At 41.4% G+C, this 17,105-nt stretch overlaps 2 protein-coding genes and 1 pseudogene across 2 annotated transcripts; 1 reads left to right on the top strand and 2 right to left on the bottom strand.

Annotated features, from left to right (window-relative positions):
• The window catches only part of LOC146577470 (NACHT, LRR and PYD domains-containing protein 12-like), a 29,382-nt pseudogene extending 20,491 nt beyond the window's left edge, over positions 1 to 8,891 (bottom strand).
• A 695-nt stretch (positions 8,892 to 9,586) lies between these two features.
• Positions 9,587 to 14,357, top strand: LOC146577469 (uncharacterized). Its single transcript, XM_085254480.1, has 9 exons — positions 9,587 to 9,702; positions 10,823 to 11,035; positions 11,282 to 11,417; positions 11,618 to 12,111; positions 12,285 to 12,595; positions 12,706 to 12,881; positions 13,237 to 13,409; positions 13,592 to 13,806; positions 14,098 to 14,357. The coding sequence occupies exons 1-9, from the start codon at positions 9,602 to 9,604 to the stop codon at positions 14,355 to 14,357; spliced, it is 2,079 nt and encodes a 692-aa protein (XP_085110606.1). The 5' UTR covers positions 9,587 to 9,601.
• A 315-nt stretch (positions 14,358 to 14,672) lies between these two features.
• LOC146577468 (uncharacterized) lies at positions 14,673 to 16,571 on the bottom strand. Its single transcript, XM_085269732.1, has 4 exons — positions 16,540 to 16,571; positions 16,115 to 16,381; positions 14,920 to 15,580; positions 14,673 to 14,696 (listed from the first exon to the last, which is right to left on the bottom strand). The coding sequence occupies exons 1-4, from the start codon at positions 16,569 to 16,571 to the stop codon at positions 14,673 to 14,675; spliced, it is 984 nt and encodes a 327-aa protein (XP_085125858.1).
• Between the last annotated feature and the right edge of the window lie 534 nt (positions 16,572 to 17,105).

The following is a 17,105-nucleotide window of genomic DNA, read 5'->3' as shown; positions in this document are numbered from 1 at the left end:
ATTCTGAAGGTCTGTGTCTGTTGTCATTGTGTTCAGCTTGTGTCCTCCAGTCATCATGTGTATTCAGATCAGCTGTTCTTTCCTCCTGTGTGCGATTACTCGATTACCTTGTGTGTGTATATTTAGTGGGTGTCGGTCTGTGTTCCTTGTCGGCTCGTCTGCATTCATCCGTGTATCTCTGCGTTCTATGGTGTTCCTGTTCCTTAGTCTGCGTCTCTCTGCTCTGCTCCCCGTTTCATTAAGATTTCAGGTTTGCTCTTTAGTTTCTCCCAGTTTAGGTTTCCGTTTGTAATTACTCACGCTTCGTTGGCTGTTTTTGCCACTGCCACCTTTGTAAATAAACATCACTCATATCATCAGTCGGCTGCCTGCATTTTGGGTCCTCCTTTTCCTCCACACCACATGGCTCACGTCGCCAGCCGTGACAGTGAGAGTGCTTCTCTGTCTCTGTCTTCAGTTTTTCATATACAAATTACAACCTTTAATAGAAACTTATTGGTCAGCATCTTATTAGCCTGCTGTTAGCTTCATTCCACAGAAAACTGAGAGAAACTAACAGAGTTGATAATGAATAAAGAGAAATGTGCTGATTTAAAGCCTTTGAAGTGCTTCAGATGATCTCTGTCCACTTCTGTCCACTCATTCATTCATGTAAGCTTTCTAATGCAGCTTTGATCTTCACAGTCTGCTTCATGAAACTCATTCTAACCCTGAATGTCAGAGTGTTCCTCCTTCTCTTTCCCATCATTCATGCTGGCAGTGGAGGAGATTTGTATGTTGGACTGTGTTTTGGATGACGTGTGTATGTTTGTGTTGGACTGCTGTCTGTAAAGCAAACGCACATTTTGCTTTGGATTTCAGTGTCAGACAGACTTTAAAGTGAAATGAAGAGTTTGAGAGTTTCACAGTGAATTATCCAGTGGAGGATTTTTCTTCTTCTTTGAAGGTTTGAAATGTGAACATTGTTCTGCTGCTGTCAATGGACTAAACCAGAGAAGAAAACAGACTTCACCATGAAGATCCTCAGTGTGGATCAGTATAATATCAGCCTGATGTCTGCAGTTTAGTGTCAGCACAACTTTCACATCATATTCATCTCAGCACAACTAAAACATGCTGACTGACCTCAGAGTTTCAAGTCCACATCCTGGACTCTCCAGGAAACCACACAGATGCTTCACTCCTGAATCCTGCAGCTTGTTGTTCCAGCTCAGGTCCAGCTCTCTCAGGTGGGAGGGGTTGGACTTCAGTGCTGCTGCCAGATAATCACAGCTGATCTCTGACAAACCACAGCCCCACAATCTGTATAAAGAATGAAAGATGTAAGTTTATTAGACAAAGTGTGAGCTTGAAATCATTCAGTGTTTCATCATCTGTTCAGAGCTGAAGAAGGTTCAGAATGTAGAAGTTTAGAAAATGGAAACTCCAAACAGCTGAAGCCAACAGGAAGCAGCTTCAAACAAACACAACAAGAGAAAAAAACTCTGAATGTTTCACATTAAAGTCGTACATTTATCATAAAAACAGGACAAAGACTTGAAAAAGTCGTGTTTTTCCTTCCAGGAACCACAAGGCTTCACTTTTAAAGGTGAAGTGTGAAAGAAATGGACATATTTGAAATCCAACACCTTTTTCCAGTCACATTATTAAAGCAGACAAACTACAAGCTCATTTTCATTCCAACAAGTCATCTTCTGACCTGGACTAACAACACTGGTCTCTATGTGCAGCTGGCTGTGAGACCAGTGCTCAGGGAGCGTCTACAAAGTGCAACACTGAAAGAACATCACACACTAATTCGCTTCCATCATCCAACCTGAAGAGGAAACAGAGACGCCTCCCCTTCAAAGTAAAAGCTGCTCCTTTTGGACACAGTATCAAAGAAAGTCTACAGTATAACATAGAAAAGACAGAACAAAGTTTTGGTTGTTTTTAAATTGTGCAGAAATGAAACTACACTAAGCTCAATTATGTGACAGACATTTCATCCCATGTCAGTTTGGCCTCATCCTGGGCCGGATTATCCAGCACACACTCTGACCACAGGCCCAGGGGCCACGCACAGCTGGGCTCCATCCAAGAGACAGGAAACAAACCAACACAATAATAAAAAGCACTATGTGATCTTCTTACATCTTCAAGACAAACATAGTAAAAACATGAGCATATTTGTTTCCTGATAAAATGATGTGACAGGTAGAACAGAGTAAAGTGGTGGTGTTACAGCCTTTCTCCCCTCTGCTGCCGAGGCTGTTAGTCTCTCCCAAACTCAGCTACAGGACTTCCAAATGAATGAAAGCAGCAGAAGTGGCTTTACAAATGAAAGAGGAAGAGGAGAAGAAGAGGAGAGGGAGGCCACCCTGACCATCACTCCAGCTGAAAACATCACACTTCCATTAAAGTTGGTGAGGAAATGTTGAGCAGGATGAGCTGCTGGCTAATCTGGAGGCTGTAGCAGCAGCTCACAGTCACAGTGGATTTCCACTCATGAAAAAGCTCTGGCTGCTTCATTTCTCATCTCATATCAGAGACTTTAATGCTTCACTGAAGCTGTACTGTGATGCTTCCATATCCCAGTGAGGCCTCCATAATGATTTCAGCTGTTCTGTACACACACTGTGTGCCCTGTATGGCTGAAAGTCTCTGCAGCCTGTTTTTATCTGCTATCATCAGATCTTCATCATCCTCATTCACATCCCTCACACACTCTACAGCCTCATCAGCACTGACTTCATCTTCACTGACTGATGGAGCACAACATGAACCTGTGGAGGCTGAAACACTGTCCTGTCAAACATCTCCCCGTCACCACTCCACTTCTGTCAGCCTTTAAATGAACCCTGCTCAAGTCTGTCACTTCTGTTTTGAGCCAAAAGGAAAAACTGTTGTTCAGTCGTTTGGAAAGACAACATTTCTGAAAGCACTCAAACTTCTTCACATTTGTCTTCAGACACATCCTGAACATTTAGGAACTAAAGAAAGTTTCAAACATCAATCAAAGACCTGAAATATAGAAAAAAAACAACAGCCACAGTCAGTGAACTCACCTCAGAGTCTCCAGTCGACAGTTTGGACTCTCCAGTCCAGCACACAGAAGCTTCATCCCTGAATCCTGCAGCTTGTTCCAACGCATGTCCAGCTCTGTCAGATGGGAGGGGTTGGACTTCAGAGCTGAGGCCACAACTTCACAGTGAGACTCTGAGAGTCCACACTGAGTCAGTCTGTGATGATAGAAAATATAAAATGTGTTATTATAAAAGCAGAAAATCTGCATTATAAACACAGACTGAATGTATATGAAGACAAAACAGAGTGAGGTCATAATCTGATGAATCTGCTCTTCACATCTGTGCTTCAGCTCCTCTTATTGTGTTAGACATGACACAACGATTGAGTCTCTCTCAGACCTGCAGACTTTTAATGAGAATCTTTGTTTGGCTTTAATCTGCAGATGAAGGAGGAAGATGGTGTCACATTTAGGCTTCCATAATGTCCACAGTCTGTCGCTGAGATCTGATCCAGAGTCACAGTGAAGACACACATTTGGACTGTTTCCTGTTTTGACTCCAGAACATTTTGAATGAGTTCAGCTCAGTGAAGAGTTCCAGCTGGAAAGATGATCTCTGTTTGCTTCAAAGAGAACATGCTGGAGTTTTCTGCCCCATCTCAGCAGGAGCAGATAAACAGGGAGCCAAGGTTGTAGCTTAGGCGCCGTGTGAGAGAAAAGCATGTGAGTGTTTAGGCTTTTGAGTGTGAGTGTTTAGGCGTTTATGATAAGGTGGAGGCACCAGAGGCTATAAGAGTTTGAGCAATGCTCCACCATTTTGAGATCTGAGGCTGTCTGCATACAGTGTCCATCTCCCACGCGTGTGTGCATTAAAATCCTCATTTGACTCAACCCGGCCGGACCAGTGTTGTTATTGTGGTTTTTTCTCTTGTGTCCATCCCCAATTTGAACTCGTAACAACGTCCACATGCAGGAAAAACCTGCTGACTGTTACCAAACGGAGCAGAAATCTCATCACTGGACAATAATGATGAATGAACTCAGAGCTGCTGGTATCAGATCTGATTTCAGGGGAACTAAACACAGAAATGATTGGCTCATTTTAGCTTTCTGAGCCATTATCTTCTGGTGTGTCGCTAGTTGGCAGAAAATGATTTGTATTCCTGTTCAGGGCTTCAGTGTTTATGAGTCCAGATCCAGGTGACAGCAAGTCAAAATGATGTTACCTGTCTGTGTCCAGCAGCAGCCTGTATTCACTTTGAATATTGTTATAACCTGACATGGATCAGTTTGTCTTTGATTGGTTTGTAAATGTCACTGTTTCCATTGGACCTGAGTGACGTACAAAGACAGAGAGGGAGAGAAAGGAGAGAGAGGATGGAGACAGCAAAGAGAGAGCAAACACAACAGGTGAGAGTGGACAGGTGACCAAGGTCAGCAACCAATCAGAGAGCTTCTGTTTGACCCACAGTCACTGATGATGACTGCACATAACCAAGCAGTGTGTTACTCTGATATCAAATATGGATCCTGCTCTTATAATAATGATCATCAGATGATATTATTGTGTTATTTTGTAGCTGAATACGATGTTTGTGTGATTATCAGTGAAAGAAGAAGTGAGGAGGATGGAGAGAGAGAGAGGACAGAGGGTGAAGTTAGAAACACTAAAAGGATTTTTCATGGAATTCATGGATGATTTGAGTGATTTCCAGCAGGACACTTAAACATGTCAGTGGACGTCCTAAAGAACATATTCACTGATATGAAACGTGTCATTGAACAGGATCAATATCAGTGGAAACATGGTGGAAACAGCTGTGACTGCATGGATGTGACACACTTCAAATCTGTTCTCCACTCTTGGATTTGGGATCCATGGAGCTGCTGCTGAGTCTGTACAATAAAGGAATGGTGTGGAAGGTTGCAGCGTACGGACACAAACACTTTGTGGTTACAATCTGATTTTATTTTCAAAATTAAACTACTAACCTACACTGATCAATGATGTTAATGATCCTATCTGGACTCACCCAGCCTTTCTGCAGTTCCTCACAGCTGGAATCAGTCTCTGTCGTCCCCGCTCTGATGTTTTGTACTTCTGCAGGTCCAACTCATCCAGAACCTCCTCTGACATCTGCAGCATGAAGGCCAGAGCTGAGCACTGGATGTCAGAGAGTTCCTTCTCTGATCTGTTCTCTGACTTCAGGAACTCTTGGATCTCCTGAAATAATGAGAGGTGGTTCATCTCCATCAGACAGTGGAAGATGTTGATGCTTCTGTCAGGAGAGATTTCATCACTGTTCATCCACCTCAGTTTGTTGATTACTCTCTGGATGGTTCCTGGACTGATCTCTGTCTGACCCAGCAGACCTACTAAGAGTCTCTGGTTGGACTCCAGACAGAGGCCATGAAGGAAGCGAACAAACAGGTCCAGGTGGCGATTTTTACTCTGGAGGGATTTCTCCATGGCTCTCCTCAGAAATACATCAAGTGATTGGTGATCTTTGTTATCAAAAACACTGGAAATCATCGTAATTGAAGATTTTGGTGTAAGGAAGTTCTTCAGCACCTTTGTCTTCCTGTTGGTGTGACAGTGGAACATGTAGACTGCAGCCAGAAACTCCTGAATGCTCAGATGAACAAAGCAGTAGACTGGTTTCTGGAAGATCACACACTCTCTTTTGAAGATCTCTGTACAAACTCCTGAGTACACCGAGGCCTCTGTCACATCCAGACCACACTGCTCCAGGTCTTCTTGGTAGAACATGATGTTTCCTTTCTCCAGATGTTCAAACGCCCGCCTCCCCAGCTTCAGAAGAACTTCCCTGTCAGCCTCCGTCAGCTCTTGTGGACTCGTCTCATGTCCCTCATGGTACTTGTTCTTCTTCCTCTTTGTCTGAACCAGCAGGAAGTGTGAGTACATGTCAGTCAGGGTCTTGGGCAGCTCTCCTCTCTGCTCTGTAGTCAACATGTGCTCCAGAACTGTAGCAGTGATCCAGCAGAAGACTGGGATACTACACATGATGTGGAGGCTCCTGGATGTCTTCATGTGGGAGATGATTCTGCTGGACAGCTCGTCATCACTGAATCTCCTCCTGAAGTACTCCTCCTTCTGGGCGTCAGTGAAGCCTCGTACTTCTGTTAGCCTGTCAACACATGTAGGAGGGATCTGATTGGCTGCTGCGGGTCGGGAAGTTATCCAGACGAGAGCCGAGGGAAGCAGATTCCCCTGGATGAGGTTTGTCAGCAGCTGGCTGACTGATGACTTCTGTGTGACATCAGACAGCAGCTTCCTGTTGGTGAAATCCAATGAAAGTCTGCTTTCATCCAGGCCGTCAAAGATGAACAAAAGCTGAGAGACAGCCAGCTTCTCTGCTGTGACCTTCTGTAATGTTGGATGGAAAACATGGAGCAGCTCCAGAAGACCGTACTGCTCATCTCTGATCAGGTTCAGCTCCCTGAATGAAAAAAGAACCACCACACTGACATGTTGGTTCTCCAAGCCCTCTGCCCAGTCCAGAGTGAACTTCTGCACTGAGAAGGTTTTTCCAACACCAGCCACGCCGTTGGTCAGAACCACTCTGATGGGTCTCTGTTGGTCAGGTTTAAAGGCTTTAAAGATGTCCTGGCACCTGATTGGAGCGTCATGGAGGGCGTCCATCTTGGAAGCTGTCTCCAGCTGCCTCACCTCATGTTGGGAATGAACCTCTTCACTCTGTCCCTCTGTGATGTAGAGCTCAGTGTAGATCCTGTTGAGGAGGGTTCTACTTCCTGTTTCATCACTTCCTTCAGTCACATGTTCACATCTCCTCCTCAGACTGATCTTATGTTCATCTAAAACCTCCTGCAGACCAACATCTGCTGAAAGAAAGAAAAACAATGAGACTAAAGAGAAAGAAAACTCTTCAATGTCTGAACAACACAAGAAGTCCAGTTTTCAGAAATGAGTCCATCAGCAGACAGATGTTCAGTCTTACTTTGTACACAGCTGCTCTGACTGGCTGTCTGCAGTCCAGCTCTGCTTCTGGATCTTTCTCCATACTGTGCAGAAGCTCTGATGGTGACACAGAAAAGTCAAAGTGGGGATACTTCTCTCCACCTTTGATTAGACTCATTATAAAAAGGACAACAAAGTTTGAACACAGTCATGTTTCCAGTTCACTGACTTACATTTATTCCATGGACACTCACTCTAACCTGAACCACAGCTACAACCCAACATTGTTGAGGCCTCATCTCCTCCTTTCCTGACTGTAGAGGTTAAATATGCAACAACCAACAAATAAAAGAATTTGGTTCATTTCAAAGAAATTCACACAGTGACCAAGTAAAGTAACCGTAGTAAAGGAGACAACATCCCGTTGATGGTGGGATTATTTGAAAGATTTGCTTTAGTCACGTCACCAAATGCAGCTGAACCACCCATGGATCCATGTTTGACCATTCTACCACTCTGAGCTCTGCTTTTTAATCATTTTATTATTATCATCATTCATTTATTCATTCTTTGGAGGGGGGCTATTTCCTAATGCCGCCCTAATAAGCTGATGTTCAAGGGGAAATATAAGAGAAACTCTTTCAGTGTTATTCATTAATAAATTAACAGATAAACTGTGAAGAAGAAAAAAACTGAGATTTAAAGGAGAGAGTGAGAAACTTGATCATCCATCCTCATAATACATGTTCATCAGTATCTGCTGTGACCATACTGCAGTAATAACTACAAGTCTACATTTCTGTGACTGTTGATCAATCACAGCAGGAATCTGAGCTCATCTCTGCACACAGAGCAGCTTCAGCTCTGGGATAAACTGCTCGCTTCACGTCCTTCTCAGCTCACAGACACTCATCCTGATATTTTCCTTTAACATTTGATGGTATAATTCATCTGAGTTTACACTTTATCTGCATGAATACAGAAAAACAGACCCAAACACCAGAAACCATCAGTTTCACCATGTAGAATATATTGTTGTTTCCTTGCTTTTAATTCAGAGAAAAACTCTGATTTTGATTTTCTCTGTTCTCTTTGCCACAGCCCATCCCAGCAGCAGCTGAAGCAGCTGACTGTCACAACACTGAATAACACTTTAGGAGGAATTTCAGAGGTCAGTAAAGCTCCAGTTTCAACATCAGTTAAACTGCTTCCTCACACCTGCTTCATGAATATGAAGAGTTGTGGTGTGAGGAGGTGGTGTGAAATCCTCTTTTGTGTGGGGTGAGGAGGGGGGTGTTATAGGTGGAGTGTTTGAAGGTGGTGATGGCTCTATGGAGAGGTGGGGGAATGAGTGTCCAAAGTGTCTCTATTGTTGGGGCCGTTGGAGGTGTGAAGGCTGCCTGATGGCTCGTCAAAACGGCAGTAAAAGTCGTTAAGGGTGTTGGCCAAGAGCGAGTCATCAGTGGAGTGGGGGGTTTTAGGCTTGTAGTTTGTGATATTCCTAAAACCTTTCCACACAGAGGCCGAGTCATTCTCTGAGATCTGCTGCTGCATCTTCTCAGAGTGCTGATGTTTAGCAATGTCCACTTCTTTAGTGAACCTGTACTTGGCCTCTCTGTAGCAGTCCCTGTCTCCGCTTCTGAACGTCTTTCTCTTTTCCAGCCACAGCTTTTTGAGTTTAGGAGTAAACCAGGGTTTGTCAAATTTATAATTCACCCTGGTGCGTGATGGCACAATGCTGTCCTCACAGAAGTGGATATAGGAGGTGACAGTGTCCGTAAACTCATCCAAGCTGTTAGAAGCAGCCTTCATTGTGTCCCAGTCTGTAGACTCCAAACACGTGCGAAGCTCCTCCACAGCCTCGTTGCTCCACAGTTTTTTGGTCCTCACGACAGGTTTGTAGCGCTTCAGCCTCTGACTGTACGCGGGGATTAGGTGGATCATGACGTGGTCAGAAAGTCCGAGTGAAGCGCGGGGCACCGCGCGATAGGCCCCGCTGATCGTGCTGTAACAGTGGTCTAATGTCCTCTCCTCTCTGGTCGGGCATTTAATATACTGCTTGTATTTGGGAAGCTCATGGCTCAGATTGGCTTTGTTAAAGTCCCCAAGAGCAATGATGAGAGAGTCCGGGAATGTCCGCTCCATGTGCAGTATCTGCTCCGCGAGTGCGCACTTAGCTGCCTGCGTATGAGGTGCCGTAAGGGACATTATTACTGAAACGCTCTCACACACACTACTGAAACGCTCTCACACACACTACTGAAAATCCAAGGCATTTCAGTTGACCAGGAAGGCATTTCAGTTAAACAGGAAGGCATTTCAGTTAAACAGGAAGGCGTTTCAGTTGAACAGGAAGGCATTTCAGTTGAACAGGAAGGAGTTTCAGATGAACAGGAAGTTGTTTTCCAGACCAGGAAAGTGAAGGAAAAAGTGGTACACTTCAAACCACTACACAGATGTCTACTCAGCAACCTGCTAGTAGCCTAAGTGAAGCAGCCGCATTACTCAGCAGTATATTAGCCTCAGCAGAGACCATCAGAACTTTGTCAAATGCGACAGTTGTGGGGCAGCAACCTGTTGCAAGTACCAGTGTGGACGGACTGGATAGTCACTTAACATCCCTCTTTCCCTCACGTCAACGTAGCAGCTTGCCCATGCCAGCGACATCTACAGTCAGGAGCGAATGTGCACCTGCACCACGTTATCAAACTCGGCAATGCTTCGGCAGCTGGACATCAGGCACCAGAAGAAAAAGGTAGTTACAAAGTTTAATGAGTTTGTATTCACTTGCCTGAAATGGGGCCATATGTAATAGTCTGATATTTAAGAATATACTGCAGGGCACGCAAAATCGCTAGCCCGACGTCCCAGGGCTAGCGATTTTTCCAGGTTACCAAAATCTATCTCTGCCCTGCCCGTCGGGCTATCGTACGAAGGAAAAATATATGTCAATGCTTTTGCATTCTTTCGGAAATGTAGCTGGGTAATTATGTCATTGGCATCGGTGAGCCACTGCCAATATGTGACATATTGAAATCGCGTTTGAATTTGCACTTGTTTTTTGCTTTCACTTTGCAATCGTGCGAACTGTGTATAGAGAGCGACAGCACTGATTGGTGAGTGATGATAATTTGCGCACCAATTCCTCTGACATCGTCTTATCAATCGTTAGCTTACTATGCAAACATGGCAAGTGATATCTCCCGCAGCAAGCTTAAACATGTGAGAGGTTGATCGCGCAGATCGCTGAGCGTTATGTGAGTCCGTGTGTAAAAGCAGCAGCATATATATTTTAGTTCTGCTGAGCCAAATAAGACAGGTCAGGGTGAAGAAGTGACAGCCAAAGAAAAGCTTACCACAAAACAGAAAAGTTAGGACAAATCAGACTATAAGGCAAAAAGAAAGTGCAGCTGTATGGTTTCATGGACAAAATAATTTCTGTGGCTGCAATATGACGAGCTATATAACCAGGGCTGCACATAATTGTTCCGCAGGTGCGCATTAGCTGTCAAAACAAAAGACGCGCACAAGATAAGAAGTTGCAACGCGTGTTTGTGTACATAGGATTTTCTGGAGGAGGACAGACATTTGTTTAGAACTCTTAAAGATGTCGAAGACGCTCCTTTAAGCAATTACTTTGGTTTTCCTCCACCTCCAAAGAAAAAGTCCGAACCACAAAAGAAGCGCGTATTCTCGGAAAAGTATAAAAAAAAAAGTATATAAAATTAACCCTTATGTTTGCCTAACTACAACAATTTTGTCTATGAAAGCATTCTGTGTAGGGGTTTGGATAGTGTTCTGCTGTCTGCATCTCAGTATTATTAGTTATCACTTGCTGTTGTTTATGATATCTAATAGTTATATTTATATTTCAGAGTTATGGCCCAGCAGCATGACCATTACAACAAAGATGTTATACTACTTCCAACTCCATCATGGGGAGTAGTGTGCAAACAAGGTTCAAAATTATGGTTACACAAACATGGGCACATCCTCAGTGCTTTTGAATTCCAGAAGACCTGGGACAGCCAAACTGTCGTGAAACACATCAAGGAAAGCTTTGGTGAACGCATTCCAGAGGATGTCAGGTAAAATACTATTGTTTATTGTTACTGTGTGTATTCATGTAATGACTTGTACTTAAAGATAATATACCAAAGTAAAGAAGTTTAAAATATTATTCATCATTATAGAAACATATGGAGTATACCAGTAGAATTTAAAAGTCATAAAAGCATACACACAAACAGAACAGTATATAATAAAATATTTAACTAATATTTAAAATATTTAACTAATTAGCAATTGCTGTTCTCCCTATTTATTTTTTGTAGCCTCGAGTTTCTAATGGCTTGTGGCAATAAGCTGGTGTCTCCAAAGCTCCAAGATGGTCAGGAGCTGAATGGGATGCTGATCCTAAAGGTTTTTAAAACCAAAGCCCTCTATGTAAGGCCATCAAGGACACTTTTAGTAAGTTCCTAAAAGAATGAAAAGTAATCATGATTTGGGAAAAAACCATGTCAACAATTGGGCTTCTACCAAAATAGAATATATTTATTTAAAACAATTGTTTGGGAGCAATCAATATGGATATTTCTTATTTTAATCTTTTTAAGATAAGCTATAATTACTTGCTTTTGATATATGTTTTTGGTCTTTCTCTGTTGAAGAGTGAATCAGATGAAGACAAAGATCCTTCCCACATCAGCTCCAAATCAGCATTAAGCAGTTGTGCAACTGATAAGGACAGTGACAATGATTGTTTTGAAGTTGATAGTTCAAAAATCCAACAAGACATGAGCAGCCAAGTCACTACAAGGTTAAGAAGTCATGTTAAAGGTGATAACCCTGGCACTAGCAGTGATGAAGAAGATGATACTGGGACCAACTGTATTGGAAGGAGTATTGGTAAAAGGCAACGAGCAAAGCAAGGAAGTGATGGGAACAGCATTTGTGATGAAGGCTACATGGCAAGAAGTGATGACAAACCTAGCACAAGCAGTCAAAGCAGAGATTTCAATGCAAGAAGTGAAGACATGCCTGCCATGAGCGTTAATGATGAAGATTATTCTTCATATTTAACTCTCGTGGCATCGCTTTCTGGCGATTCTTCAGATGATGAGGATTTAAATCAAGCTATAATTGCGAGCTTGGAGAATAAGATGTGAGTAACAAACATACAGAATTTGAGTTTGAGACATGATTATAGCTTTCCAGAATTGTCAAATCAATATAAAACTTTTAAGCTTTAAATCTCTATGATCAGTGTGACACATATTCTCAAATTCTGTAACATGGCTGATATATTTTATTTTCTGTTTTATTTTATTTTATTAGTGCAGAAAAAGTCCCTGTTCAAGAGATACTGCTGGAACTATCAAGCAAAATTAGCACAAAACAGCAGTGCAAATTTAATATAAATCGCTCTGCTGTGTGGGAGGGAGCCTTGCGTGGTTTTCAAAGGCTATCTTATGATCCCAACTTGATGATCTGTGTGAAATTCTCAGATGATATGGGGAAAAATGAGGAAGGGGTTGATTTAGGTGGGCCGAGGAGGGAATTCTTGAGACTATTGATGGACACCATTGCCAGATCAGCCATGTTTGAGGGGAAAGAAAACTGCAAGAACTTGGCTCTTGACAGTACTGGTAATTACCTATTTTTCTAAGATTAATACGGGAACTGTTTAACTGATATTTATTTTTACAGGCAACATTACTAACAATTTTGCTTTTCCTTTTATTCTGTTGCTTTGCAGCTCTCAGAGGGGACTGGTACTACATCTCTGGCAGAGCCATTGCAGTGAGCTTGGTACATGGTGGTCCACCACCTAACTTTCTGTCACCAACAGTATTTTCCCTTCTGGTTGGAAATTCAGCAAATCCAGCCCTGGAAGACATAGCTGACCTGGAACTCTTTGAAAAAGTCAAAAAGGTCTCTAGATGTTTATTTTATAAATCTTATAGTGAATTGGAAATAGTTTGTGTTCCAGTTTTCTTTTGCAGGGAGTGTTTATCCGGATCAGTCTGGCCATTGCTGATTGCCAAGTTTTTATATGTTGCTGCTGTATTAAACTAAGACTCAGCAGATAAGGGTAGACAAAAGAGTATATTTTCCCATTTTTTTTAAGCACATTGTAAATATATTAAAAAAATATGTGTAGTCATTTGACTTCCAATGTACGCTTGGGCATATTGTGATTGTGTAGACCACTGGTGGCTGGGTTCCTTCTAATAGGTTATAAGACTACTTCCATAACAAGCCCTTCCTCTGCTCTTTGTGATGCTAGATATCTCAAAGTACAACCCTTGAGGACCTTGAAAAATCAAAAGAACCTCTGCTTGATTACTTGGCCAATGCAGGATGCCTGAGGCCTATGCGTTCACTAAGAGACAGGGATCTGCTGGTACATGACATTGTCATGTTTCAGGTCATCCACAGGGTTCAAGGTCCATTTCAAAGGTATTTGGGTATTCTGTGTTTTTCAGATTAATTAAAATGGTGATAAAAATCTTACCTATTAATCAAAATGGCCAGTTAATAACCTAGTATAATTGATTGTGCCAAATTGATAATATACAATTAACTTAGAAGCATGAAATTGCAGAATTATTGAATAAAATTTCTTTGTGCTGTTTATCCAGATTTTGTGAAGGTCTGAAAACTCTTGGGGTTCTTGATAAAATGAGGAGGCATCCAGACAGTTTTCGCCCTCTTTTCTGCTATGAGCCACATATGCTGACTGCTGACCAGGTGGATGATCTTTTCAACATTCATCTATCTCCAGAAGGGAGCAACAGAAGAGCTGCTGAGGAGATGGTTGTTACCTTCTGGAGAGACTATCTCCAAGATGCAGAAGGTAATTGTCACTTTAGTGCACAATAAATGGATGTAACGATTTATAGGTTAGCATTTCTGAAATCTTTATTTTAAATAACATACTCATATAACAATAACACCACATTACCCTCTTGGTTGTAGTAACATTTTTACATAGTTCTTTGAGACTATTGAAAGATGAAAAGCATGCTCTATAGTCATTGCAATAACAGTCATTAAGATTCTTGCTTTAGATTAGTACTCACTGACAATTTATGTTGGCCAAATGAAATAACCTTTTAACACTTTTTTCCTTTTCTGTTTTATGCAGAAGAAGAAGGACCTTCCAAATTACAGAAGATATTGGCCTTTGCAACTGGAGCAACTGCGGTGCCACCTATTGGCTTTTCCCCAGCACCCTCGATTGAGTTCATTCATAGAGGAGACGATGACTTCTCTTCTACACCAATTTTCCCTCTTGCCAACACGTGTGTTAACTGCATTAGGCTGCCACTGCATGTTTCATACCAGCTGTTCAAGGAGAAGTTTGATTTTGCATTAGGTAACACTTACGGCTTTGGAAGGGTATGAACACATTATGCTGGAGGAGTTTGCGTGTTTCTCTTTTGTATTGGTCTCTCTATTGATTCAAAGTGATTATTGAGTATTAACTTGTTAAGGTTTTAATATTTCCAAATTTACCTGCCTCAGTAAAATTGATGTTTTAAGACATCAATTTGACAAGAAGTGATTGTTCTTCAGGATTCATACAGGTAGATACCAATTGTTTAACAGCACGTCAGAAGTTAATTTAGATTGTTGAGTTTGAATATACAAAATTTGTGTCACTTTACTCATTTCATGTGTATGTCCATCGGTTTTTGATTTGGTTGTCTTTGTGTCTGTTTATTCTTCTGCCTGTGTCAGTTTCTGTTTGACAAAAGAGCTGTCATTTTATCATTTTAAGGAAAATGGTTTCAATATGTTAGTTTCGATCAGATATGTTTTCTGAAATGTTTGTTTTATATATTTATTTTTTATTTTTTGCAAAATATTTTATTTAATGTAGAAGGTGTAAAAGTGAAGAAAACACATCGATTCCATGATTTCCATCATTTTCTAATGGATTCGCTTGTTGAATTATGTTCATTGCAGTCTCATTTATGTTGATGTCAATAGCTGGAATATTGACATTATTGTTTGTTTGAAGTTCTGGTAATGGCCCTTCTTCATCTATGCCATAATAGTTATCAACATGAAAAATGTCATTTATAAACGACAGGATTCCCACATTGTTTGTGACACCTGTATGCCACAGCTGAAGAGGGGTCTGTCCTCCTTGTGTAGAGAGACCATGGTTGTTCCACTGATTGACAAATTCTGTTAATGCTCTTTCAATCCTTGGCAAATAAACATAATGCAGACAAAAAAGATGTAGCTCATTCAGTGAATCCAACATACCCTGTTCTTCCATAAAGTTAAAGATATTTATAAAGTGTCTTGATACAACTCTGTTGAGTTCTGCCCACAGTCTTTCAATTCTTTGGTTATGTACTGAAACACCTGTAATAACACTGCCTACTCCTCTTCTCTGTAACATAAAACGAGCAACCTGTATATTTTCCATACCATGATCACACCTGACCCTTAAGGGCAAACCAAAGTTTTGTATTCCTTCCAAAAATAATGACAAGACACTTGAGGCTCTGTTATTGGATAAGCAACGTAAGTATATGATAGTTCGGCTGAAGCCATCAACACAGCCATGCAGGACCAAGCGCCATCTAATCAACTTGTGGTTGCCGTCAAAATGCCTGTTGAGAGATCAGAAAGCATTACTACAGTTCCACATGTTTGTTCATATTATTTAGTAGTGAATTCCTCACCCTGTACTTAAACAAAAACTAGAGGTTTCATTTTGTACATTTACTTCAACAACACCACACCTCTCTCTCTCTCTCTCACACACACACACACACGTGCTTGCACGTGCACACACATACACACAGTGGCATAAAATGTATTTTTCCACACTACGTTTACCTGGCACAATCGATGTTAGAGATTAAAATTGTGATATGAAATAAAGGATTAAACAACTCAACAGTATATACATTAGACAACATCTAAATTGATGTACTATGAATCCCCCAAATATTTAACATACTTATATCAATTTCAGTTTTTTTGGTTATTGTTATTTTTTTTATTATTATTATTATTATCTTATGCTGATCATACAGATTAACTTCAGTAATGTTTTGAATGAAGGAGCTTTAATTTTGATGTATTGTGTTAATACTTTTAAACACAAGGCCTGATCATTTGTTTCAAACCAGTGAACTTACCATAAGTGGTTGGGGGCCTGAACACTATAGATCCTTCGCCTTATCGCATGACGACGTCTAAATGCACGTCCAATAGGATCCACTTCCTGTAGACTTTGTCTGACCCTCCAACGTTGAACTCTTAAGCCACGAGATCTCAGACTTCCAAGAATATATACTTCCCCTGCATTTGGAGTGTTCTGTAGGATATCCGTCACAAGGCCATTCAGTTCTTGATTTGAAATATCCACATAGCTTAATGGCTCAACTCCCAAAGTTTGTCTGTGTCTGTACAGAGTTCTTCGACTTATTCCAAAGCATGATGCAATTCTCTGCTATGTCATACCAATGGAAACAAAGTGAGAAATCTGTTCAGCAGATATAGTGTATCGTGGCCGACCTGGATGACCACTCAAGGTGGTTGGGGGTAACAATCTGTGGGTCACATAAGCAGATCTCTGTCTAGCATCATATTCATGTAGCAAGCTGCAAAAGCATCTATACAAGGATCCTAGTAGGTTGGTGGCAACCCTATTATGGGGATCATATCGAGATACAGCAGCAAGAAATTCTGATAGAGTTCGTGTATGATCATCTAGTTCTCTATAAAGCCACTCTTGTCTGATATTGTCCGAATTTTCATTTTGGAGCGCTCCAATACATTGCAGAGCACAAGTAAAAAATCTTTCAACATCTTCTTCATTGGTTCTCACCTCAAACAACAAAGAATGTATGTAAAAAATGACAAGGATCCGATGTAATTTCATTGTAGATGAGGTACTGTCAGACACAGTCTTTCCAGATTATACGGGCAGCTAGCATAGCCAGGATGCCCCGACTTGTTGCAATAGGCTGCTACGCTACAGCAATGTTTGGATAGTCACTGATGAAGGCAAAATATTTTTCAATTATACCTCTAACAGACTGTTGTAGACATCACCGTGGTGTTAGCTGTGCATTAATGTGTTATTTGTTTTTCCTCACCTTCCTGTGCAGCTAAAATACCTTCCTG

Source organism: Mchenga conophoros, linkage group LG3, assembly GCF_057382185.1.
Source record: "Mchenga conophoros isolate Kocher_MC1m ecotype Shallow Benthic linkage group LG3, M_conophoros_male_GT1.1, whole genome shotgun sequence".
NCBI classification, from domain to species: Eukaryota; Metazoa; Chordata; class Actinopteri; order Cichliformes; family Cichlidae; genus Mchenga; species Mchenga conophoros.
The sequence above is the reverse complement of the archived record's forward strand: the minus strand, read 5'-3'. Positions and strand labels throughout refer to the sequence as shown.

Excerpts from the sequence above, each read along its gene's own strand:
- LOC146577468 (XM_085269732.1), bottom strand. The coding sequence starts at position 16,571 with ATGAATATGATGCTAGACAGAGATCTGCTTAT. Across the intron at positions 15,581-16,114 it reads CAGGCCCCCAACCACTTATG|GCATTTTGACGGCAACCACA; the intron begins GTAAGTTCACTG and ends ATCTCTCAACAG. Across the intron at positions 14,697-14,919 it reads ACATCAACATAAATGAGACT|AAACTGACACAGGCAGAAGA; the intron begins GCAATGAACATA and ends TTTGTCAAACAG.
- LOC146577469 (XM_085254480.1), top strand. The coding sequence starts at position 9,602 with ATGCCAGCGACATCTACAGTCAGGAGCGAATGTGCACCTGCACCACGT. Across the intron at positions 9,703-10,822 it reads TCAGGCACCAGAAGAAAAAG|AGTTATGGCCCAGCAGCATG; the intron begins GTAGTTACAAAG and ends TTTATATTTCAG. Across the intron at positions 13,410-13,591 it reads GTTCAAGGTCCATTTCAAAG|ATTTTGTGAAGGTCTGAAAA; the intron begins GTATTTGGGTAT and ends CTGTTTATCCAG.